The following is a 27,157-nucleotide window of genomic DNA, read 5'->3' on the forward strand; positions in this document are numbered from 1 at the left end:
AAATTAAGCCATTCTAGTTTGTCTAGTAGACTGGGCTGAGATAACAGACTGCAAATGACTAAATGCAGCGCCTTGAAAACATTAATTTATGTTAAACTTAAAAAAGAAAAGATCACAATTTTGTAGTTAAAATGGTGGGAGTTTCCTTGGCTTGGCTTTACCTTGGCTTTAGGAGGCCCAGCATAACATTTCTTACTAAAGGTTAAAATCCTAGATATTATGTGGCATCAGTTCACACGTGTAGGGATCTGGCTTGAGATCACAAGACAGAAGGAGAATTGGAACTGAGCATGTGTATGTAGTCTTTTCATCGAGTCTGTGATGCACATTAGCATTGGATGTTTTGCTCTACCAGCTTAGAAATTGGATAGATTTAAACAATGTGTTTATTTTCTGTACTTAGAATGGTCTGTGACCAGATATTTATATATGAACATGCATTTGTGGCCCTCTTACCCTGACCTTTGTTCAATGGTCCCATGAAATAAGGGCACCTGAAATTTAATGATCTTCTCATGCTCCCTTCCAAGTCATCTGCCAGGCAGGCTTACAAATATGAAAATGTCAGAATGAGTTATTATAAATATATAGTGTGATCCTTGTATTATAGTAAATAAGTCATAAAAACAGTTAAACAAGTTACATAGGCCACTTGGTACAAGTTCTCCACCACCGGTCTTATTTCAGCTTCATTGTAGGATCTCCCCACCATCATTTAAATTCACTTTTCTTTTGCTCCCTCTGTGTTCCCATCTATACTTTGACAAGTTGGGCAAATAATTAGTAACTTTTGGCTTTTAACCAAATCCTTACACTACCTTACACTACCTCAACAATCCATAAACTTAAACACATATAATTTTTAAACAGATAATAAACATTTCGCTCATTGTTTTCTGATGTAAAGACTCAGACCGTAATCAGTCCTTGGTCTTGCCTTAGATTCAGTATAGCTTTGTGTCTATTCCATGCTTGTTTAAATTACTTTACTGTATTACCTCTACCATTTCTGCCGGGATGCTGTTCCATTTATTATCCACCCTCTCAGTAAATTTGTTATTATTCTATCATTTCTCCTCCTTTGAGATAAGATTACATCCTGTATGTTGTTACATTTTTCTGTATATATATCCCTTTCACTTCTTTCCCCCAAACCATATATTTTGAGATCATCTAGTCTTTCCTGATCTAATATTAGGAAACTAATTTTGCCAAAACGTAACTCATATTCTTCTGTTCTTCCATCACCACACCTCTAAAATGTCATCCAACATAAACAATATGACTTTTTCCAGCCTGATGCCTTGAGGTTATCTTTGCCTCAGCCTTTTCTTTTATCCCTCACATTTAATCCCTTGTCAGATCCTGCTGCTAGTACCTTAAAAGCACATTCCTCGCAGCCATCCTTTCATTGCTCAAAAGCTACAAAAACCCTGGTTCCATTCCTTTACTATTCCCTGGTTCGACTATTGCAATACTCTTCTGGTTGGTATTTCTCTGTCTCCTCTGCAGTTTATCCAAAATGTTGCAGCTCGGCTTATCTTATTTGAATGAATCTCTTACTCTCCTTTCCCACTTTGTGAAACCATTCACTGGCTCCCTATTACCCCAAAAATCAAATTCAAAAACCTTAACCAAACATACAAAGCCCTCCACGATATTGCTCTCTGACACATTTCTGCCTTCTTAACAAAATACTCCATTACTTGATCTTTAACTTCTTTTTATGGGCTTAGGCACGTCTCTGTTCTCCTATCGTACAAGATTTGACCCATGGTGCCCTATACCTCTGGAGTTCACTTCCAACCAACCTCCAGCTTTCACCACCCCTTTCAATATTCAAGAAAAGCTCAATAGCCAGAGTATAATCTTTTAAGATAAAACGTATCTGCCATTAATAGAACACCCTCATTCATCTATGGCATCTCACTCTTTTTCTATACTCTTTCTATACTCTGTCAATGTTCATACTCTTTAAATGTATATGCTATAAGAAGTGCTGTGTAAATTGTTGGAGCTATATAAATAAAAGCTAATAATAAAATGTGACTCGTGAACACCTTAGGTCCCTTTAAAGATGTCCCTAAAAACAGTAACATAGACTATGGAACTCTTCCTTTTCTCTGGGAGTCTTAAGAATATTTAATATATCGAAGTGTATTTCCTGTGATATTCACCTGAGCACTTTTTTTTTTCAAACATCAGCCATCTACCAGCACTTTACAAAAATGGTAGTAATAAAAAGGCAGAAACATTGCACCTATTTATTGTTTTATGGAATAAGCAGTGGAAAATGAAATCCCCATAGCTGCTAGAAATTAGTTGTTTAGAAATGTTGTTTGCAATTAACGGGCCTCATAAATATCAGTTGTGGTAGTTTAAATGCAATCACCTGAATAATGAAGCACCGTCAATAGGAAATTCTTGCCTCGCTTCAGCAATACGAGGTCTACTCAATGATAAGTGATAAGTAATATTAACATTTATGTAACACTGTGCTGTGTGTTAGGATACTACTTATTACACGTTTCTTTATAAACCCCGTCACACTGAGAATTCGCTCATTCATGCCGAGACAATCAGATTGAAAAGCATGATAAGCCAAACTGGATTTTGGATTTATTTATACAACCCACAGCAATGAGTAAAAAGTTCCTCCCCAACATTTTTGGTGAATCATGTGTATTTTTCCTGTCTACACAACGCATAACATAGCTGGAGAATGTACACATCTCTCACAATTTCTAATAGCCAAGGTTCTCATTGGCATGGTGTAGATGTACACAAGGCAGGGCTTTTTCCGAGATGTCTGTGAATGGTTTGTCGGTGAATGATTACCGAATGTTTGTCGGTGAATGATTACCTTATTAATAGTTGTTAATTAAGTTAATAGGGATATTTTGGATAACACATTTATTTTGATATAGAAATGTTTTCCACACATTTGTTAATGTTTAACGGAATATTATTGTCAGTTATGTCGCTGTAGAACATTATGACACAATCATACTCATGCAAAATGTTTTGAACTAACAAAAAAGGCAGACCTATAGGTTTTGGTATCGAAGGACCTCTGATCCCTATCAGTGAATGCAATGAAGAAGACCCTAAACATTTTCTTCTGTTGCACTTTTCTGGCTGAATGAGAACTGTCTCCTATTTAAGAATTTTAATGTTTAGCCTATGAAGGAATGATATCTATCCAACCTCAGAGCACCTTTAGGAGCTACACAATATTATTGATTACAAATCTGTCACGCACAATGGCTAGATGAAAAGCAGTCAGCTAACCTAAAGGCTATGTTAAAGTTATTGCGATGAGATTTTACCAGTGACAGATGAAAAAAAAATGGTTTGAAAGTTGTCAGCATCTTAGAATTATTATATTGGTTACAAAAGTTGCTGTGCACAACTGATTGTAAATTGTACCTTATCTACATATTCACCGTGGGACACATTTTATTATTACATTTTATTTACACAGCACTTCTCATAGCATATACATTCAAGGAACATGACAAAACTAGAAACGACAGATAAGGGAAACCAACCAATACAGGTAAAGAGGGCTCTGATCGCTAGCTTACAATGTAGAGGGACAGGGGTGAAAAAGAAAAAAGTGAGCAATGCCATAGATGAATGGGGGAGTTGTATTAATGGCAGATAAGTTCTATCTAAAATGATTATACTCTCATACGAAAAAGTGTCTACTGAGGTTTTCTTGAATATTGAAAGGGATGGGGAAAGCTGGAGGTTGGTTGGAAATGAGTTCCAGAGGTATGGGGCACCTTGGGTGAAATCCTGCAAGCTTGAAAAGGAAAAGATGATAAGATAGGAGATGGGCCTTAACCCATAGGAAGAGCTGAAAGATCAAATACTGGATTTTCTAAAAGGGCAGAAATGTGCGTAGGGCTTTGTATGTTTGGACAAGGTTTTCGAACTGAATTGATTTTTTATTGATTTTTTTTGAGGCAGTGAATGGTTTCACAAAATGAGAAAGCAGAAGAAGAGATTCATGAAGAGAAGATAAGACTAGGTTCTGCATTTTGGATAGACTGCAGAGGAGACAGAGAAATACCAACCAGAAGAGTGTTGCAGTGGTCAAGCTAGGGGACAGTAAGGGAATGAAACTAGGGTTTTTGTGGCTTCTTGAGTTATTAAAGGACAGATGCAAGAATTTTGTTTTTTTAGGCACTAGTAGCAGCATCTGACAAGGGATTACATGTGAGGGATAAAGGAGAGGAGCATCAACACATGGGGAAAGAAGTAACCTCACTTTCATTCAGCATCTTTTTGGACTCATTTTAGGTTGTTTTAGAGTGGAAGATCCATTTTCATTCTGTTATACTGTATACCTATTGGTCACATCATCTGTCCTTACATTAATTATTTAGTACATGTAATTACTGCCAAACGTAGATCAGTTGGCCATCTTAAGTGGTTGTGCTTTCAAAAACCAGGACCATTTATTTTACCAATTGAATTTTATCTTTAAATGACAAGCAGATATTTTAGATTTTTACCTGTTGAATATGTTTAGTGACATGTCTTTCAGCAGTTTTATTTGCAAAGATGATACGTAATGATTTTCTTCCTTTTAAAATTCCAGGTATTCCATAATAATGAGTGCAGTGAAAAAAAAGGCTATTGAAGTGTTTGTTTCCTATTCAGTATTAATAGCTGCTGAGTTGAATAGTGCTTTTAACACGTTACTATATAATATTTGCTAAAGATACAAATCTACTGTGAAATTATCTATTTATCATTGAAAGCGGTGATGTGAACACAAATCTTAAGGTAATTTCTAAATGTAAATGTCTAGCTGAATAAGTATTCATTAACCTTGTGCCTGTGTATTGTTGCAGGAACAGGACTTGAGATATATTCTCAGTCTTTATAAAAAAAAACACATTTCACATTGAAAGGAAAATATATTTGTGTGTTTCTTCGGCAATGCAGAGGATACACCAAGTCCTTAAAAGCACAGTAATAGTGAACTTTCTGTTTGTAAAAATGACCCTTACAAAGGGGTTACACCTACAAGTGAGGATGTTTGTCTGGATTAGCTTCCAAAAGCACCAGAAAAAGTCTATAGCCAAACGGCAAGTAGCGGCTGGAGACTGGTAAGCAGAGTCAAAAAGAGGTCTCTGTTAGTAGGCAAAAGAAGTCCATAGTATATGAAGAAGCCTTATCCACCCAAGGCATGTCTCAACATCGGTGCCAATTATGATTATTATATAAAATGTATTTAATTATATTATAAGAAAATTGGAAAACTGAACTTGAGCTTAAAGATTTTCCCATAAGCAAAAGACAGACTTTCACCAAACCCCTATGGCAGAGGCTTAGAATTGCTATGGTAAATGGTTTCTTATGACTCGAAATGAAATATTGTATAGCTCCCTTTAGCATAACTTTTATGGCTGAGAAAATAAGGCACTATCCTATTAGATCCATTTCATGGGGAGTATTTATGCAACACCTTCTGATGCGATTGTCTGTCTCAATTTAGTTTCAGTCAATTCTTTGAGATGAACCTTTGTGTCAGCATGTCATCAAAACATTTTCTATTTATATCAGTAGGATATTCAGCTGTCGTGACCTTCCGCTTATGATGACTACAAGGGTAAATCTGAAGGGAGAAAGTGAATATAATCATACTTTAGTTTATTTCGCCTAAAAACTTGGACTGACATGGGTCTTGGCCAAGGAGGTCCTACTGGCTATTTTTCTTCACAGAATTTTCAATACTAGGCTGTATCTCTGAGTAACTTACCATCAAACAAAACCCTATCATAAAACATACCTTTTAATAAACTATGATAATAATTCATATTAGAGTATACAAGCATAACCCCACAAAAAGAAACATTATCCAAAAAATGTAAAATTTAGGGTATCTTGTCTATATACTGTTATAACATGGGGGGGTTAAAATTAACAATAACATTGACAGTATACAAACTTGACAAGAACATTAACACAATGGTGGTGGAGGGAGAACAGATGGCCGAAGCAAGAGGCCTCCACGGTCCATTAAAAGTGACTTTGGCCTTTTTGACCATGTTTTCCTCCCAGGTTCTACTAACTCCTTGACCCCTACTCCCAGTCCTTTCAAGCCTTGTTCCAGCTCTTATGCTCTCCCCCACCCAGTAGTAGGATAGGGAGAACTCTAGGGGGCCAGTCATGAAAGTTTTTTTGTGAAAACAGCAAACTGTAATTAGAACTCAGCTGAAGTGTTTACCAGTGGATATGCATGCTATGTTCACCGCCAGTCAGCAAAAGCTTAGGCTTGCACAAGAGTTCCACTGTCCCGATGATGATTGGCTGCTTTAAATGTTTCACAAAAGGCAACTTATATTCTCTTTTTTAACTTCTGCACTATAAAGATTTCCTTTTAATTATGAAAACCAGTGAGTAAGTATGAAAAAATAATCTTTTGGAAAATCTTTTAATAACACTTATGAAAGCAATTCTCCAGGAGCAAATCTATAAACTACCGTAAGCTTGCTTTAATGTGTGCACCCTTGAATTAATTCAGTTGTGGCAAATAAACCATGACATTGCTGCAGGATCCAGCAAAGGGAATGGATGTGAAATATTCTAATTGTTTGAAATCAAAAGCACAACTCTGACCTTTATTTTGGACTTGAGAAGAAAGTGGTTTGTTAAAAAAAAATATAAAGGATTGTCATTTCTTTAATATTAATGTAAAGTTACATGGACAAAGAGAGAACTGGTAAAGTTCAAGGGCATCAGCTGCTGCATTTGCTTTCCAGATATCAAGTCATTCAAAGCAAATCTCTATAGTCACTAATTGCTGGCCACTGTCGACTATTCCCGCCGCTGTTTGGAAAATATTGTATCAAGTTCTCCTAAGCACCACCTTTCCAACTGGCAGCGTAACAAATTTTCCGCAACAAAAAAATAAAAATCGTAGGTGTTAGCTAGAGATATACAAAGGTCTGGAAACAATAATCCAATAAAACATTATGCACCTTTTCACTATTAAACCTATACAAGTCATTTACTGTTTTCATCAAGGGAGAATGGCCTTTTTTTTAAACACCCCATTTATGTATTTTACTTATAATTTAATATGAAACATATTGTGATAAAACAGGAATATAAAATAAACTTTTCACTTTTTTTCTGGAATAAACTTAATTATAGTTAAGAAAAATACCCCTAAATATGAAAACCCACAAAAATAAACCTAAGCCCATCAAAACAATAAAGAAAAAAAAAAGAAAAATAATAATTGTAGGAAATATGCATGTAAAAACTGCACTGATTACACTGTAATCAGAACAGATTAATCAAATTATTTAAGGACCTACATTTTCCCAAAAACAAATGCTCTATTATTGATAATTGATGACTACTCTCAAACTTCAGAAGAAGAAAAAAACAAGTCTCCCCCCATCCTCAAAATCACAATAAGAAATTGGAGATTGAATAGCGGGGTCATTATTATTCACTAATAACAGAAATCATGTTATCAGTGACAACGCTATTGGTTCTGATTCAACTGCCTTGCTTCTGTGGCAGTCCCTTTCACCATGTGGCCCAATTAAAGCCATGGGGTTCCTTGTCATCCTGATAGATTTAATGTGGCCTGAAAATAATGAAACATCATTATAGATGCAAGTAGAGCTACAGTAAATAGCCGGAAAAAGAGAATGTTTACAGGTTCAGTGTATTTTAGGGCTTACTGGACAAAAACTTTAATTCAGATGTCCCACCCAGAAATATGTGGTGTTAAAACTATATGTTCCTCTTCTATAGAATTTGCTTTTCCCTATTTAACAAAATGAAAATGTTATTGCACAATATGTTATGTTTATCCAAAGCTCTTGTTTATTTCACATTGGACATTATTTTTTGTCTTTTTTTTATCCTTGCCTTTTCTCCAATTCTTAAAAACTCAAGTCCTTCCAAACCCACCCAGGTTTTACTAATGTTAGGCCAAACACTATGCGATAATAAATAGCATTATAACATGGCCAAAAACACTGATAACGGATGATAACTAGCACACGGGGACATTAATATAATGGCACGGTATGTTGCACAGATACTCTATTTGATCTGCATTAGATATTCTAAGAGATTAGTGGCCACTTCTTGGTAGGCTTCTTAATAGTGAAGTATGTAATTAGCTGCAGCAAACCACATAACAGCAATTGAAAATGCTTAACACTGCCAGATAACGGGATAACGTAACCGTTTAAAATCATCCATGGTCTGTTAAGAAAACTGAATAATGAAAGTCCTATTTTCCTTTTTAATAAAAATAGGGAAACCTGAAAAATCATTAATGAAGCAATATTTTATATGATTAGGAGTGATGTTTCTAATGCTGCATTAGGTTATACAAGTGTTCAGTTCAGCAGAGGATGTGACAGAGCATCTTTAAAGTTGTTTCCAGCAGAGAACCAGGCCAGCTGGCTAGTTTTGTTGTATCCACTTATTTTAATGGCTCTTTTGGATTGGGAAAAAGCATGGCTTTCTAGAAGGGAGAAAGGGGAAATCTGCAAGTCCTGGAATACCCATTGCACGTTCGCCAAGATGTTTTGGGACACTTGTGTTGGGAAGTATGGCATGAAGTGTGGAGGACTGGGGCCAGTAGGGCAGCTACCAAGGACATTGCCAAAAGATGACTGTCCCATGAAAACCAGGACTGTTGGGAGGTATGCCATTGGAAGTGTACATGCTCTATTTGGTCTGTATACTGCAAAATGAACCAATATTGTTATGTTAAAGGACACCAAAGAAGAATGTCAAGGGTTTTGTCTTTAACCGCTTAAAGATCAGTGACGTGGGGAGTCCCACCATGCTAAATTTGAAAAAAGTTTAAAAAATGTGATGGGTAACTTGTAATATTTGTAACAGACAATATAGATGAAAATCTTGACTATGTAGAGTAGTTTCCAAATCAAGGCAGTTTGGTTATTTTTGTTTTTTTTTGCCTTTTTTTAAGATTTTTTTATACATATAAATAATTATGTTTATGGCTTCAAAAGAAAGCTCCACTTGTGGTGAAAAAAACCCAATATATCATTTGTGTAGGTATATTAATTGTAGTAAGAGGGACATTACGGGTGAACAAAGACATAGTGAAAACATGAAAGTTGGTCCGGTCCTGTAGTATGAAAAAAAGTCCTTGTCCTTAAGTGATTAAACAAAGTACAACCATTCAACCCTTACATTATTTACAAAACAACACAATATTGTTACTTCTGTCTGTAAATTACATAACATACAAGCATAATGATCAAACGTATGTGGACACCCCTCCTAATTATTGAGTTTAGATGAGTTTATTATTATTATTGTTATTAAGACCACCACTTAATTATTATTAAGACTGCCACTGGATTCTGGAGCAGTGGAAACATTTTCTCTGGAGGGATGAATCACGCTTCACTTATCTGGAAGTCTGATCAATAAATAATAAATCATGCTATGAGAACAATATCTACTGTACCACAGTGCCTACTGTAAAGTTTGGTGGATGAGGGATAATGGTCTGAGGCTGTTTTTTGGGGTTTGGGATAGGCACCTTAGTTCCAGTAAAGGGTAATGTTAATGCTACAGCATACAAAGACATTTTAGATAAGTGGCACCGGTTTACTGTGCCCCTCTGCACAAAGCAAGTTCCATAAAGACATGGTTTAATAAGTTTGCCCAGCACAGAGCCCTGACCTCAACTTCATGGAACACCTTTGAGATGAATTGGAATGCGAATTGCGAGCCAGGCCTTCTTGTCCAACATCAGTGCCTGACCCCACAAAAAGTACATACTTTTGGCTGAAATGGCACAAATTCCCACAGAAACACTCCAAAATCTTGTGGAAAGCCTTCCCAGAAAAGCGAAGACTGTTAATGTTGCAAAGGGAGTGAGGGGACTCCATCATAATGCCCATGGTTTTTGTATATGATGCACACATACTTTGGTTATATAGTGTAGCAAGTGGTCCTCAAAGTAGTAAGTACCCCATTGTGCCTCAGTAAGTTTATACCAGTGTGTAGCTGATCACAAATTGATTTTACAACAAAAAAGTCAAAGAAATCTAATTCATAGCAATTTTGACAATTTTGTAAAGCTTTAATGCTTGAGTGATCCAGATATTAACTGTCTATAAGGCATTCATCATAGTAATTATAATCCTGTTGACTGACAGCAAATTTTGTGCTCAGACTGACTTTGAGATTTTAGCTAAATTTGAAAACTGTTTTGTACTTTCCCAAGCAATCGTAGAGTGGCATCCACATTTTTTTAATGTATCTTTTCTGTATCAAAAACTCAAGGAGAACTTCTGAGATAAATCCATAATTGAATCCAACACTGAAAATCAACTTTCACTTGTGGTGTTACTTTCATCTAATGTACCATTTTAAAATTAATAGAATTTATATTTTTCAACAGTCACTTCCACCGCAAGGCATAGCCAGGGCACTTCATACATACTTTTCTTTTATTTCAAATTAGAATTATATTTCTATGGTCAGCTCAAGCTGGCGGTTGTCTTAAACTTAAAAGAACGGCAATAAGTAATCTTTCTATAGTTTCTTTACAGTTCTACGTCGGTGCTATACATTTTAAGGCTAATAATCAAGCAAGACATGATATTGATAATAATTTCTATTTTAATATCTAATAATAATATCTCTAAAGTAATAACATTCTGTGAGCTGGAAATATGTGCATGAATAAGGCTTATGGATTTTTCCACTACATCACTGTTGATAATAATTCTTTGATTTTTGCTTTATATGAAACCTACTTTGGACATAATTTCTGTCTGGGAATGTGAAAGCTGCATTGTTAGAGACACAAACGATTCTTTCAAATAGAGTAGTTATGCTTGTAAAAGAAAGTGAGTGCTTTGTGATTTGAAATGAGTGGCCGATCACTGTTTCGGACAATTCTTGTATAATTACTAGCATGTAATAATTTCCTTACTTGAAGGGAAACCACAAATGACATTTTATAGGGACAAAAAAGTTCAGAAACTTTAACATCTCTTTTGTGTCTAATACTATGATTGTAAAGCTCTGTTATAAAATACTCTTATTTTAAGAGAAATTAGTAATTATGGGACACGTAGCAGCAAAAATGATTTTGTTTGTTAGGTTTTTTGTAATCCGAACAACATATGGGTTGATAAAACTGTACTTAGTACAAAATGTTAGGAGGTTTTCTAATATATTAACTTTGATCATCAAACACAACCTGTGGTTGGCAGTTATCCGCCTTACAGAAAGGAGAAATATGATTGTCTTTTTTCCCTTTTGCTTTTCTTCTCCTGCTTCTGAAAGCAGCTGCTACTACAATTGTTCTTCAATCAGAGAATGATTGGTTGGTTTAAGTGTTTCTCAAATACTTAATGTACTAAGAAGTTCCTAAAAGAGATGCCAACGGATCTTATTCTATTATGTAATATGTTGTTACTAGGTTATATTGGAGAATTAATTATTATTACTGTTGAGAGAGCATCTATCATACTTTAAGCACTGTAATGACTAATTGAACCTTTGCCAGGTCAACATCTGATGAACATCCACTGGATAAAATGGGTGTGTGGGTGAACAAAAGCCCACTACCCATTTTGACCTGTAGGAAGATGGATTCTGACAAGCACACGTGATTTCAACACATAGTATAGATTGTTATGCTCAGACTGGTGCCACAATTTTAGGGCATCACTCTGAAATTAACTAAAGGGAATGTTCTGGTTCATCCTCCCTCACTTCAATATACACTATGAAGGGCCAGCATTATGCGTAATTTAGAGTGTAAGGGGATTTTGAAGAAATCTTGCTGCTTTAACAATGCATTATAGAGGACCGGTCAAGATTTTCCTGCTTCAGTAGCTTACTGAGGTTGTCTAGTAATGTTTAGTGGTCAACGAGTTTAAACCACAGAAGTGGTGGATGTTAATGCTTAAATAGAATTTAAACATACAGTTGTCCTTATTATAAGACAAGGCCAATTACCAAATACTGTTTAATGGTTTTTACAGCAGAAAGAAATAGACTAGATGAACCAAAAGGCTCTTATCTACCATCAGATTATATTAAATAATGGCATAGGTGCTTGGAACAAGTGTTTGGTATTTTTTTCATTTTCACTTGCTAACAATTTTCTTCTCTAACCATAGTTTTGGAATATCAATATAAATGATTATTGTACCCATTGCCCCATGGGGAAGTCAGTCTCATGTATTAGACACTCTACCTACATTGGGATACTGTTGCACCTACACATTTCCTTTGTTTGTCTCACAAAATAAGATGAATGCTGAATCTTTTGAAACATCTGGACAGATTTGTTCCTCTAAGCTATTTAGCTGAACAAAACGGATTACTCATTAAATGTGTTGAGTACATTAAAAGGAAATGGTAATTTTTTTTTCCTTAGTTTACCATCTCAACAACACACCATTTCGTTGTAGATAACAGAAGTAAACAGCCTGTGGTGTTTTTTCCGGAGTGGATCACTTCTGTGCATGGCTGCAAGCATTAAACTGAAACTAATCAGGAATCCCAGCATTTGACATTCTGACGCAGAGCTGTTGTTAGTGTCTGTGATAACGGAAGACCTTTCAGGAATCCTAATGTAACATTTAGTCATATTTTCAAACAGGAACTACCATTGAATTTCTCCTCACCGGCAGTTTTTTGTCTTGATATGTCCTTCCTTAGAATATATTAACAAGGAAGTTCTCATTGGCATATTGTGATTATATCCCTCTTGTCTGAACCTCTATATTATAGTCTAGAACTCATAGTAGGACACCCTTTGTGAAATCCATAAATATAAAATATACTTATATAGACTTCACTATTCATTATAAAGGGGTAACCCTTATATACTGGCTTCAAGGAGAGCTTGGTTGGCCCAGTATAACACATATTTAAATCAATAAGGGTACTTTAAAGCTGGACACACATAAGTCCACACAGTAACATGTATGTATATATATTAAATATATGTGGACACATACCCTTAAGGCTGTTAAGGTAAATAAACAACTGAGAGTAGAATAGCCAACAAGGTTGCATTGATATTAAATGAACTCAGCATGTTCTGGCTGTACCAGAAAATACATTTCTAGTGGCCTCCATTATCTAGCCCATTGCGATTGTCTACATAGGGTAGGACTAGTCCCAGATAGGATTAAATGAGAGTGGGATAAGAACTGGGTGGGAAGCGGGCATGGTTAAATACTGCTTTCCTGCCCAGGAGAAAAAGGAGCGTGAACTGGCGAAAGGAGCGTGAACTGGCACCTCATCTGGTCAAACCCGCAGTTATAATTGTCAGATCTATGGTCAATTACCAGTAAGTTGAGACCTACAGAAGTTGAGACTCAAGAAGTATAATCTAATGAAAACTACGATCAGTTTTACTGTGATTTACATTGAGTAATACAAATATAAACTGATATAAAGATATTCATTTTTTTGTTTGTTTTTACAGCTTTTGCATAGACATTTGTGTTTTACATGAAGTATTAACACACTGATTCCATACAATATCACCTTTAAACCTTCCATTTGGATGACAGAAAATCCAAGTACAGTCTTAATGGTGTCTAATGCCAAAGATATAGGTTATTAAATAGTGGAAGGTTCATGATTCACATTATATGCATTATTCTAGTAATTGGCACTGTATTATATATATCCATTGTCTTATAAACTGCCTGTAATAGCATGATGAGATTATACAGATTTGAGTTCCATAGGATATTGCATACTAAACTATGTCATTCCTTGTTTTTAACTTTCTAATTAATTCAAAAGTAAAAACGAGTGCAATCTAGTGGAGCAAATGTAAATTAACTAATATTACAGACCTAAAATGGTTTTGCATTTATTTATGCAAGCAAGTCATGTTGAAAACTGCATAATTACAGTTGAAACTACAACTCTGTTGCAAACTCCTACACAGTGTACACAAGACAGAGATTTTTATACCCGGAAAACCCTGTATCCTTCTGACTATTCATATGCAGAACTTGGTCAGAACTTGTATGAAGTGGGTGGAACTGGACCTTGAGAGAAAAACACTGGCATTGTCATATAATACAACACATGTTCCTGACTAACTGATGGCCATACCTGGGAACTCTGGGTTTGACCCGGAGATTGCCAGGTGAGCGCTGCTCCTCCGGTTCTCCGGGTCAAGACCCGAATCCCCACCCATATTTCCATTAAATGGGGGTGTTTTCCGCTGCCGTCAGCAGGACCGCCCACCAATGTCAGCGGGACCGCCCACCAACGTCAGTGGGGCCGCCTGTCGACCTCAGTGTGCAGTCCTGGCCGCGTCGTGCAAGGGAAGGCTCCAGGTAGCCGGAGCCCAGAAGTTCCCAGGTATGCTGATGGCCCAATAAATTAAATATTTGAATGTGTGGAAAGTTCAGTTCAAGAAAAGTGATTAAGAGTCCCTGTGATTCAATCTTATGTGTTTGTACAATGCCAGAAGTTCATACAGGTGCCCAAGGCATTTGTCTTTCTTTCTAACACAAAAGAGAAAAAGAGGCCGAACAAGCAGAACTCTCGACAAAAATTGTGTAATATATGTTCATTTCAAGCTAGAAAAATAAAAAAATATTATTGCTTTAATACTTAATAAAGGTCATACCCTAGGGCTGACACTTATCAAGAGTAGCACTATAATATAAGAAGATTGGGCAACTAGTTAGGGCCTCCATTAGTCCAAGGGTCCCACCAGACAATGAGAGCGAGATTTTCAATATAAAGAAAATTGCAGAACTCTGTTTTATGATTCCATAATAACTTTAATTATATATAGTTTTCTTTAATGGCTTTCAGAGCTCTTTGCAATCAGAAAATAGAGTAAAACAATTATTGAAATATGTGCATGGCAATAAAAACAATTCCTGCTTACAAGCAGGATTTATTATCGGAAGGAAAAAAGTAAACATACACTGGTAAATGCTGGAGACGCAGTTGTGCATGAATTACATATGTGAGTAAATATTGTAGAATTGAGATTGTGTTTATAGATTTGAAGCAAGTTTGCTTTTATCTACATTTGCAAATCTAATGGACCAAGGCTAAGGTTTTGGACCAAACCCAAATGAAATGTGTTTGGTTAACTGTCTGTACTTGGTACTCCCCGTTTGCTGTAATGAGTGCACTACAACACTGAAACAAAATTGCAACTAATGTTTGGGGATGAATAGGCTAAATTATGTTTACTCAATAACAGATGGGGGAAAATTGTCATCTGTAAATTTAAATGGCCAAAGACTTGGCTAGCTGGATAGGGATTGACTTTACCTGGGAAAACATTGTCTTAATAACAAAAGCACATGATAAGAAATGCAAAGCTTTACAAGTGATGCAAAGCAACCTTGTCTACATATAGATATACATACAGCCTGACAAGGAAGCACAGGATGTATATATAATGGAGAAAGAAACTGTTCCATAGACATTATTGATAGCAAGGGTGGAAAAGTTTACTGCAGGTAGCTGATGGAAGCATGGATATCGTTAAAGAAAAAAACTTGATATGTCTGTTCCTTTAAATGAATTAAAGAAGATCCCCTAGTTTTTTTTTAATTCAATGAAGAATTGCTCGTATGTGTTTTAGCAAGCAAGATATGTGTTTGGCCAAGCAGATCTCCTACAAGCTTAGAAGTTTGGGAAGAAAAAGATTCTTCAGAATCACTCCATGCTATTGCTCGGAGAGCTATCATATGCATTACTGTCCGGAGATGCTTTTAGGTTAAGGCACTGGCCCCTCTTGCAGATTTGAATGTTATAGATTTGGATGTTATAACCACAGCTCGACTGAATCCAAAACCCCTGCCCTGCCTTTAGAGGATGTATTCGGAGAAACAAAAATAAAAAACTGTGCTTCTAAGTGAAACATGGGGGTATCAGCAAGGCAAACATAGCTTAGGAGACAATGAAGGGTTATTTAAATTAATCATTATGCGTATTATATGTCAAATATATGTGTTGCAGGACATATAGATATAGGAATTACTTTAGCTTATGCAAAAATCATAAAGGACAACAAAACATATAGCCTATTTGTTCTGATATATATATATATATAAATATGAAAGATTAAAGGGATAGTCGTGCCATGGCTGTTTACTACAATATAAATGCCTTGCCATCTCCAATTCCCTGCAAAGAAACAGAATTTGATGTCAGATAAGAACCATTTGGCCTATCTAGTCTGTCCATGTTTCCTGATCTTGTCAGGATAGCTTAATGCCTATGGATGTTTAAATTCCCTTCTACCACTTCTGATGGGAGGCTGCTCCACTTATCTCCAGAGCTGTCTAGATTTTAAGCTCGTTTGAGCAGGACCCTCCTCACCTGTTGTTTCTGTAAGTCAAATCTTTATGTCATATACTATTTGTTCTATCATGTCTACCCATTGTACAGCGCTACGGAATATGATGGCACTTTATAAAAATAAATAAAAATGTACCACTCTCTTAGTAAAGTAAAACTGGCTTACATCATTTCTGACACCTGCAGTGTAAAACAGTCTGCTCTGACCCAAAGTGTCGTCCACTTGGTGTGATTGCCCATTTGTATGACATGTCAGCAGGTTCGGTACTGAATCGTCATACCAGTAGAGAATGCATTAGAATTAAGTAAATGCGCGCTTCCAAGGGGATCAGGGAATTGTCAATACCAAGCTATTTAGTATTACACATTTTTAAAAGTGTGTGCTTTCTTGTTTTTTTTGGCATAGGAAAACATTGCTGATAAAGTAGGGTAAATATTTACAAAATAACGAAGGTTCTAACTAAATTAGCACTTTCATTTTAACAGCTTTTATACAAGCAGTCCTATTCCCAAGTTGGTTTCCAGATTAATCATTGTCAAGGCAACTTGGAAGGACTGAGTCGATTTTGACAGGCCTCAACAGATATTTTTGGTAACTGGAAAAATATTACCGCTACCTATTACAAGCTGCTCACCATAGGATAAGCATAACTCTCCTTGAGTCCTGTCTGTTGAATAAACATTATCTAGATATGAATCACTTGAGATTCCCCTGGCCTTTCCCCTGTACATTCATAGAATTCAACAGGTATTCACCTGATATTTTACATCCTGCAATTAAAAGGTACCCAAAAAGTAAAAAAAAAGGACTAAACCTACTGAATATAGTTTGTAAAACAGGGAAAAGAAAAAATGTCGGTGCGCTAAGCTAGTCACAGGCTCAAATAATACAAATGTGTAATACGAGGCCTACCAAACAGGTGTAAGCATGCTGCAAGAAACAGTGTATTGGCTGTACAATGTATACAAGAAACTAAAACTGTCTGCTCTTCTTAACCTAATAAAGTTGGCAACAAATATATAAACATAATATAAATGAGAGGTTTTGGTTATATGAATTGGCCAAAGCATAATTAAGCTCACCCGCCACGTCAAGGCACACTCTCAATAGGGTGAGAACCTACTCTCACCTCCTACATAGTGGGCACACAAAGCAGTTTATACTGCTACCAAAACCTTATTAATGTGTTGGGGGAGGTGCAATTAAACCTCCTCCCTATTAACCCCTGGACAGCGAGCTGCAACCAGACGGATGAGGAGCCAACAACCTCAAATATGTGCAAACTGGGAAAAGAAAAAATGTCGGTGCGCTAAGCTAGTCACAGGCTCAAATAATACAAATGTGTAATACGAGGCCTACCAAACAGGTGTAAGCATGCTGCAAGAAACAGTGTATTGGCTGTACAATGTATACAAGAAACAAAAACTGTCTGCGCTTCTAAGAAGCGCAGACAGTTTTTGTTTCTTGTATAGTTTGTAAAAAGGTTCAGACAAACTAGTGAAATTCAAGTTATTGTTACTAGGCCCCAAACTCACTATAGACCCCTATGTGTTTCACAATAAATACCAACGTAAAAATATAATTTATGGCATTAAAACTCAGAAGTTCTTTGTAGACTGTGTTATATGTGCCAGTATTCATCATTTCTTATAGCGGTGTTGTAGTAATATATAAATGTTTTTTTATTCAAGAAAATAATCATGAAAAAAATCTTTTAAACTGTAATAACATAATAAAATTTTAATAGCTCGTTTTATTCATTTATATAATTTGGTCCTTTTTGCCCTAGGCAACAGCTATAACGCTTTTATGTTTTGAACGAGTGTACTCTACTAATCAGAAATTAAAATCAAATCATTTATTTTACTATGTCATTTGAATCCATAATCCAAATTATGGATTTCGTGCTGGCATAGTGTTTTGTCTATATATATTTTTTTTAAAAAAGAAACAGATTGGTAGAGCTTTAGAAATGCATACAAAAAAGTCATGTTTTTTTAAAAAAAAATTGGTGTCATCTGCCTAGTTAAAGTGTCCTTTACCAGGTGCGAGTCTTACCTGGCTCAGGTGTAATGCAAGCAGTCCGGTAGTCACAGTCACAAGCAAGGTTAGGCAACTGTGTTGAAGACTGTGCTTGAAGCAATTAGTCCAAAGGAGTATAAAAGAAGTCTAGTCAAAAGCAACCTAAGGTCTAACCAGCAAATTCAATAACAGTCAAACTGGATCAGGATCCAAAATGCAAACCACAAGCAAGCTGAGGTCAATCTAGGAAATCTGCGTAGTTCCAAAACCCACCAAAATAAAAACAAATCAGAAATCCTAAATCAGGAAGCAGAGGGAGGAGTCAGAAGCAGATTAGATGAATCAGGAACAATAATAGGAGCACGCAGGGCAACAGAGATAAGGCCACCGGGAGAGGTCTTATATCTGAACTAGGCAAGTCCCACCAATGAATCCATTTGCTTTGCTATATAAGAAAAATAGAATGTAGTAAAGAAATCCAGGTCACATGATTTAAGCGCCACAACGTATCTTTTTATTTCTGTGGGTTTCTGTGTCTCTTTTCCCCAAGTGATGTGTGTGGGAAAAAAGCATACTTATTTGATTTATTCACTTGACTAAATTAGAGAGGATTGGAGAGCAGACAATCTCATTTTGTTTGCTGTGCAAGATTGGCAGTATAAGTGACAGGTAGCTCTCACTCATCACAGAACGAGAGGAAGTAGCACAAATGACTGCTGTCTTACTCTCTATTCCCACTGAGAGCAGGTGAGCTGTTATTGAGCTTAATTCGGAATGGGTAGTTCCTTGCGGTAGCACGGACCCATTCATCTGGAATCAAACACAGCCTTTGTCTCTTCAGCCACATTCCCCTCCATAGCAAAGTTTGAAAGACATAATTAATACTACCCGTTTTACAGCACCAGATACGCTTCCTACAATGAAAGTATTGTAGAATAACATTTGAGAGATTTTTTTTGGTAACGTTGAGATTTTTTTTTTCTTTTTTTGAGGACTGCTCGTTAAATGTAGACCTTAGAATCAGAATTCTGCTCTCAGCATGACTGTGACAGTCACCATCCATGATGATCCACAGGCACGCTGAAAGTCTTTTGAAGGATTAGTTGCCAAAGTGAGCTACTTTCCTTCAATGAACCAAGGGTAAAATACATGATAGCGGAAGAGTCTGACAGATAAATCACTTCATGAAATTTAAAGCTAGCTAGTTGGTGTCGATAGTTTTACCTTTAGAATAGGTAGAGAGTATTGAAATAGAACAGAGTGTCTTGGTTTTATTGTCAAGGCTGTTCCAGCATCTATTGTTGGTGGAAAAATATATTATCCTGTATGCTGTTCAGTGCTGCAGTGATCCAGATATTAATTATTAACTTATGCCTATATAGCACTTGGTACGTATAGCTGTGCAGTTTTTCTCCTGCATAGTGCAGAACTGATTAATAATGCAATTATATGGTGGTAACAGATCTGAGACCCTTATTGATTGCCATTGTTGGCCTTATTTTGCCAATATATTTACCTTTAAAGTTAAAGGGGCATCTTAATCTCCAAGACTGTGCCACCATATGCGTACTTTGAACGGGATTTATTATTTGTCCATATTTCCACCTCTTTATGCAATTTGCATTACTGGTCCTTAAACATAGGGACAAAGACACAAAGTTCAATATTTAATTAGGTTATTTTTGCCAATTTAAGCAAAAAACAAAGTAATTCCTAATTTAATTAATTTGTTAAAATATTTGGTATCTGAATATTATATTAATTATTTGGGTGTTTATAATTTCATTCAGTTTATGCAGTGAGGGTATTTGAGTGTTTTTGTCCTGTATGTCTTTATACCCATGATTACGCAGATCTAAAACTCATCAGGTGGTTCATCATTGCCCCTTCTTCTTGCATTGCAAAATTATTGACAAATTCAAATGCTCTATGCCAGGGGCCATCTTTTCATCTTCCTTCTTACAGTAGACTTACTGGTGGCTGGCATGACAAAAGTGCAGTGGATTCACCGGGCGCTGGTGGAAGCTTCATTAGTCTGTTAGTTTTATATCAACCTTCTAATGAAAGGCATTGGTCACTGACCAGTTTTCAATAAAAATGCCTTTCTCCTCCTTATTAAATTGCAGTTTTTCTCCTTCTAGTAGTTTTGTGCTTTTATTATATAGAATATCTTATCATTATATCCTCCAATTAGGTGTATATATATTCCATTGCAGTGCTCACTAGTCCATCAGCCATGCAGGGCTAGGTTTCCTCATGGAGTTTATTAAACTCAGAGAAGTCCTAAATTGATTTCTGACTTGTATTTTCTTTCAAATACAGCAGATTTTAATGCATAGGAGTGACTTGGGTATACACTAATGTCAATTTGGTGCCAACTTGCTGAAAGGTTTCTGATTTAATCCAAACAGTTTCCACTCAGTGATTTCTCTTTAGTATCTAATCAATTTCTTCTCAGACATCAGTACAGGGATATAATAAAAAGGTTACCGTCTAACGATAAGAGGATCTTTCCTTGTAAATTGTGCTGGGGACACCAGATACCTTTATTTCCAAATTTCATCTACAGAGTATATACGACAATATCCGTATTTAACTTTCAAATATTGAATGCCAATGATTGTATACCCTGCATCAGGTACAAGTGCTTCTATGTTTTCTTCAGAGTTTCAGAAATAGGCTGCTGGATATCATGGACTCTTTTTCAGATTGGCAGGTCTGAGATTAGTGTTATATTCAAATTGAGGAGATCCAATTAAAGGATCATTTCAGCTTTATTTTAGGTCTGAATGAAGTAGTTTGGTTGGTTATTGGCAGGGCATGGTGAAGGAAAACAGTTATAGGGACTAAAGGAGGGATGCAGAAGGGATGTTAGATGGTGGATTACATTACAGCACATGTGAAAATGAATGGAATTGAAAACTCTTGCACTTTTCTTTTCCTTCTGAATCCTCATGATTAATAGTCTGATATGTCCCCAAGAACAGTTGAATGCGGCTAGGGAATGGTGCATAGTCAGAACAAAAGATGGGATCATTTTATTCTTTAGTGTGCCTTTATGTTATCTGTAAGACAAAACTGTTTCTAGCATCTTATCTATACTTACAGGTGTTTGCAAATGCACTCCATGAGAGCATGTCACTTTACATGACATGCCTAGTAGTATTGCACAAAATGAATGTGATAGATTGTGTTTACCGTATGCATGGTTTTCACGAAACATATCTGTATCAAATTGTATCTTCTCTGCAGTATTAACAATGTTTCTTTGATGGGGTTTAAGAATGTGATATCCCATATTAAGTACAAGTTTTGAAGGTGTAGAGTCTTGGCTCATTGTTGTCTAGAAATTAAAAAACCTCTTAAAAGTTGAATATGTTATTATTTTATTATAAAAAGTGTAAAAGCACAACTAATACAATTTACAGTACATTTTAGAATTATATATTGCTGTATGTTATACGTTGTAATCATGTTCTTGATAGATACATATTTAATGTATAATATATGTTTTCTTGGTGCAGTTTGGAAAACATCCAATTGAAGATCTTTTCAGCGACCTTCAGGATGGAAGAAGACTTTTGGATCTTCTTGAAGGTCTTACAGGCCAAAAGCTGGTGAGTTGTTCCATATCAAGATGTTAATGACGAATAGTGCCTGAAATCTATTCGAGCTCGATTTCCATAATATCTGTCATAAAACACATAACCAATTAGCATGACCTTGTATGACATTAACAGGACTTACTCAGTTCTGAATTGAATTAAAAGCACTGGCCTTTAGCACTTGCCTCACTTAGCAATAAATTTTAAACTAAAGCAATATCAAGTCTAAAATATGCACCTAATTCTTAAATAGAAATCATGTCCTTGAAAATGTTTCCCTTAAAGGGAAACTCCCATTGATTTGCATTAGTACTTGAATAATAATACTTTTTCAATATTTTGTTTTCTTTGTTGAAGCATTTTTCCTATATATTTTCTGGCAAATGCATTTTACGTGTGCTAGTTATGTTATCTAATCCCAGTCTAGACGACAACTGCCCAGACTCCTTGTCATACTGCCTTATGATAAGCAGTGGAATCACTCAGTCTTAATCACCTAGTCAGACACTCGTACTTATGAAAGTCTATGGAGGAACTGAGATCATTAGCATTGCCATAAAGAATCGGCTTATTATGGTGTTTAAGCTGTTGTCACCTAAAATAGCAACACTGGGAGCCCCCAGGTCTCCACATAAAGGAAGTTTCTTTGAGCAAGACAAAATAAAAGTGAAGTTTTGTTAATATTCACCTATATTACTTCATTTTTCCATGGGACTCCCCATTAATGATAATGTATAGTTGCATTACCAGATAAAACATATTTAGCCTTGGCAAATATACCCATTACAATTGTCCCTAATGCAATATTCAGATATTATGTTATATGTATAATGCCCTGATTTATCTGCATGAGTAGTACTGTGATAACAATATTTGCCACAAATAACCTAAAATGCAAGTTGTGTATGCAGCAAACTTTCAGTTATGCATTTGATTTGCATTAAGTGGTCCGTGATGCATAATTCATCCTCCCAACACATCTTAAAACATATTTATCTGCATTTTACATTATGTAATGCAATCTATGCTGTATACATATATAATGGGGTTTTAAACTATCTTATTATGCAGTGTATTTTGTGCAAAGATTTCCGTTATAAAATATTATGACTTCATAAAAGAAAGTTTTGAACTGTGAAACCTCCAGTTATGCTTTCTTTCTGTGTCTTTGTTTTTTTCCTTATCTGAATCTTTTTTTAATGCGGTTTTACATGTGAGCAGGTTTACTATCTATTAAAATCTATTTTCTGTCTTCATTATTATGCAGACCTTTCTGGAATACTTGTGCAAGCAAACCTATAGGTGAAAAGTAATGTTACTGTAAATGCATATGGTATCAGGTAGTGTTGGCATAAATAAGAAAAAAAAAAATAAACAAAACATTAAAATACATGGCATTGGAAGAGTTATATACCCATGCACAGTGCTACCAATCCTCCGGAATGTGTGCAGAGCCATTCCAGCAGCTTTATGTAAAGTTACACTCTTTAGTATGCTAAACAAATCAGGTCTAGCAGATCCAAGGCCATACTATGGACGGAAAGCACTTTAAGGCCAGTGGATGCAACTGCTGGCTTTGTACACATGGCCCCTATGTTCTTTTGCATCATACACTGCCTTCATCTAGCAGACAGCCACACGCTAAGAGACCTTTGGCCCACCTGGAAGTATTTGGACATTTAACAATACTAGTCAGGGGCAACCTGAACCAAGAGTCGGGTAGTTTGATTCGAGGAAGAAGGACACAGCCTTCACCATGTGTGCCAGGCACGGCCAGAGTGGTGATAGATGGCATGTGTTTCTCTTATGGCAATGGGCGAGGGAGTTGGAGAAAGTGGGCTATGCGTTGGTGGGCAGTGTGCTCCCTGGTATCGAATATATAAAATTTGAATCGCTATAGATACACGTTACCTTGCATATGTATTCATCCCATCCCTGGCTATTCCACATTTTGTTGTGTTACAACCTAGAATTAAAATGTTTGGAAATGGATATTTTCAGCATATTTACCACTTGAAAGGTAAAATATCTCTGTTGTAATTCAAACTCTGCTTTAGAAAGAAAACATTTATTTCATAATACTTGTTAAAAACAGCTTTGGTAGTAATTAGAATGGTTAGCTGTTGTTTGTTTAAGTCTCTCTCAGCTTTGCACACCTGGATCTGGCATTGTTTACATATTCTTCAATACAGTATTGCTTTCAATACTGACATTTTTGTCAAAAGAAAATCATCCAATCCAACATGATGCTGCCATTGACTTGTTTAATATAGAGATCGTGTTTTCATAGCAATGATTCGTATGAGTGTTCTAAGCAAAGACGAAAAAGTTCTATTGTGGTCTCTTCAGAACAGAATAGCACTTACACATACTTGCTGTGTTTCCCGTGTCCCTTTTGATAAAATACAAATTAGATTTAATATACGGTAGGTCTTTTCAGCTTTGTGGAGGATCAAGGTGATATTTTTTCAATGGACAGTTCGGACAATGGACAAGCTGTGGATGGACGCTTCTCCACTGGTCTCTTAGTTGCCCTCCTAACATAATCACTGAATTTTGGTGGACCTTCTTCACACAATTTTCATTTTTCCATAACTAATTCTATAGAGTTAAAGGAAATATTCATAATTTGGTTTCTATAACCCATTCCCACTTTTTGCATCACTAGGATATTATCCTAAACCTGTTTTATAGCTCCTTGGCCTTCATAATGGTGTTTAGTTATGTTAGCTATCTCCAGAAGCAAGTGTAATTACCATTTGCACATAAGTGGACCTCTACCTTATCTGGGGAAGTTACTTCATGAGAGGTTGGAACAAACTGGATACGTAGGTTGTGCTAGTAATGCATGAGGTACATCAAGCCCCAGGCAGTCCTAAGTAGAAGGGAAAGTGCATAGGGAGTGGCTATGGCTAAAGATTGTTCCCCATGCCAGTAGAAAATGGAATGACCCAGAGATCAAGGGAAGCAGAGTGTCATCTGGCGACTCCTGGCCCAACCTGCACAGTTCCTAGTTCCTTTTTATTTTGAAAATTTTGAAACAATTGTGAGGCTGTGTTCCCATCTTTTGAACTATTTAGCAATGATTATTGACAAACATAGAGTGTGGATGCATACATAAGTGTCTATATATATATATAGAAGCCTCTAAAACATTATTAAAAATGTGTTTAAGATATTCATAAGTTTTTTTAAGTGATGTCTTCATGGGCCCATTTACCCTGGGCACTGCCCAAGATCTGCCTTTGTAGCTGGCAAAGAAAGAAACCAGGGGACCTGCCACCCTGGGCGTATTTAACCAATGCCATTATACTTTTTCCTGCTGTGATCAATAAACAATACTGCATACTGAAAATTCTCCTTAGGCTTAATTTCTCCATGAGAAAAGCCATGCAAACTATATTCCTATTCAAACAGAATATTGTTTCCATTTTTAGCCTGTTATTTTGAGAAACAAAAATGTGTCTAGTGAAATCTGAGCATTATGCAATCAGATTACCATTGTCACAACGTTCTACAGTGATTTCAAATCACCCTACAATGTTCAGCTGGATAAAGGACGAAAAGTCCTTCAACAGCCAGGTTTTTTGGTTTTTTATACTGAAATTCAAGACATTTTCTAGAAATTTTCAGTTTATATAAACACAAACCTACAGTACAATCCAAACACACAATTTGAACTGATATAAAAATGATTATATGGAATTCTTGGTGTAGTATGCATTAAGAAAGCACATGTACTGTATGATTATCTTGCAGTTAGGGACTTCTATAAAGTTTACAGAGGAATTGCTTGCTATAACTTGGATCGTCATTTTCTAGAGATAATATAGCGCTTGATCTCTTTTGATTTATACAGCTCTGTGCTATTTAATTAGTGCAGTTAACACATACGCAACAAATACACATTGATAGACACATCAGGAGTTAGAACCCTGTCTGTAAGATTGCTATATATATAGTCTTATGGTGCTTTTATACAAAGTTCCTGGCAGGAATGGTGGGTTTCTGAGGGCCCCGCTTGTGAGCTTACAATCTAATAGCAGTAATTGTAATTTCCTGTGTGGTAAATATTTTGGGAGCAAGAAAACATGTTAGTATATATAGGGGATTCTGATGAATCCCTCTACACTTTTACATGGGAAAAACAAACAAACAAACAAAAAACATTATTGTGGAAATGCCAGCTAGAGTGTCTCACTTTAATGTTCTTTGCACTATAATAGTAATGCAATAATCTATATTGTATTATATGACGTGCTCATTATTCCTGGGGCTTTCAGCATTTCCCTAGTTAAGCTAAGCAATTTTCCTTTTTGACATTCAAAATCACACCACAATTACTATGCTGTATTTGAAATTCAGTTTAGTCTGTTAAGTATGTAGGAAATAATATCGGTCAGATGTTTCTACTTTCACAAACTGCACATATGCAAAGATTTTTCTTTCTTCAAATTAGAGACATTCTAGCAATGACCAAGGCTTAATATTGCTGTTAATTTTCAAGTAGAATGTGATTCGGTCCCTTACGAAAAAATTACTGCAGTTTTTCTGAAGTAATACTGCAGTTTTTTGGACATGAAAAAACTGCAATACTGCACTTTTACTGCAGTATTACTGCACATTTACTGCAGTTTTACTGCATTTGTACTTCACTGTACTGCAGTTGTACTGCAGTTATTTTTGTACGGAAGTACAATTGCAATAAAGCTGCAGTACATTGAAGTACAATGCAGTATAATTGCAGTAAAAAAAAAAAGCGCAGTAAATGTGCAGTAATAATGCAGTACAGTGAAGTACAAATGCAGTAAAACTGCAGTAAACGTGCAGTAATACTGCAGTAAAAGTACAGTATTGCAGTTTTTTCATGTCCAAAAAACTGCAGAAAAACTGCAGTAATTTTTTGTAAGGGGTATTCTATTAATATTATTTTCTTAATATAATAGATTATGACCTGATTAAGTGGAGGCTTAATTACCCTTTTCCACATCTCTCCCATTCCTCTCTCCCTTCTCCTCTTTCTGTTGATCTCTTCCTCCTTCTCTGTATCTCTCTTTTTATTTTCCTACCTCTCCCTTTTATCTCTCCCCCTTTCTCACTATCACTCCTCTTTTTTATCTCATCTCTCTAATTTCACTTTTTTTTTCTCTTCATCTGTTCGCCTATTTTTCTCTCCCCT

The 27,157-nt window shown here is 36.0% G+C and overlaps 1 protein-coding gene across 1 annotated transcript in view; it reads left to right on the forward strand.

Annotated features, from left to right (window-relative positions):
• The window catches only part of DMD (dystrophin), an 870,543-nt gene that overhangs the window by 195,773 nt on the left and 647,613 nt on the right, over positions 1–27,157 (forward strand). The window contains exon 3 of the mRNA XM_053455059.1: positions 21,898–21,990. Within this exon, the coding sequence (XP_053311034.1) occupies positions 21,898–21,990 (93 nt within the window). The remainder of the gene's footprint in view (positions 1–21,897; positions 21,991–27,157) is intronic.

This window comes from Spea bombifrons, chromosome 2 (assembly GCF_027358695.1).
Source record: "Spea bombifrons isolate aSpeBom1 chromosome 2, aSpeBom1.2.pri, whole genome shotgun sequence".
Lineage (NCBI taxonomy): Eukaryota > Metazoa > Chordata > Amphibia > Anura > Pelobatidae > Spea > Spea bombifrons.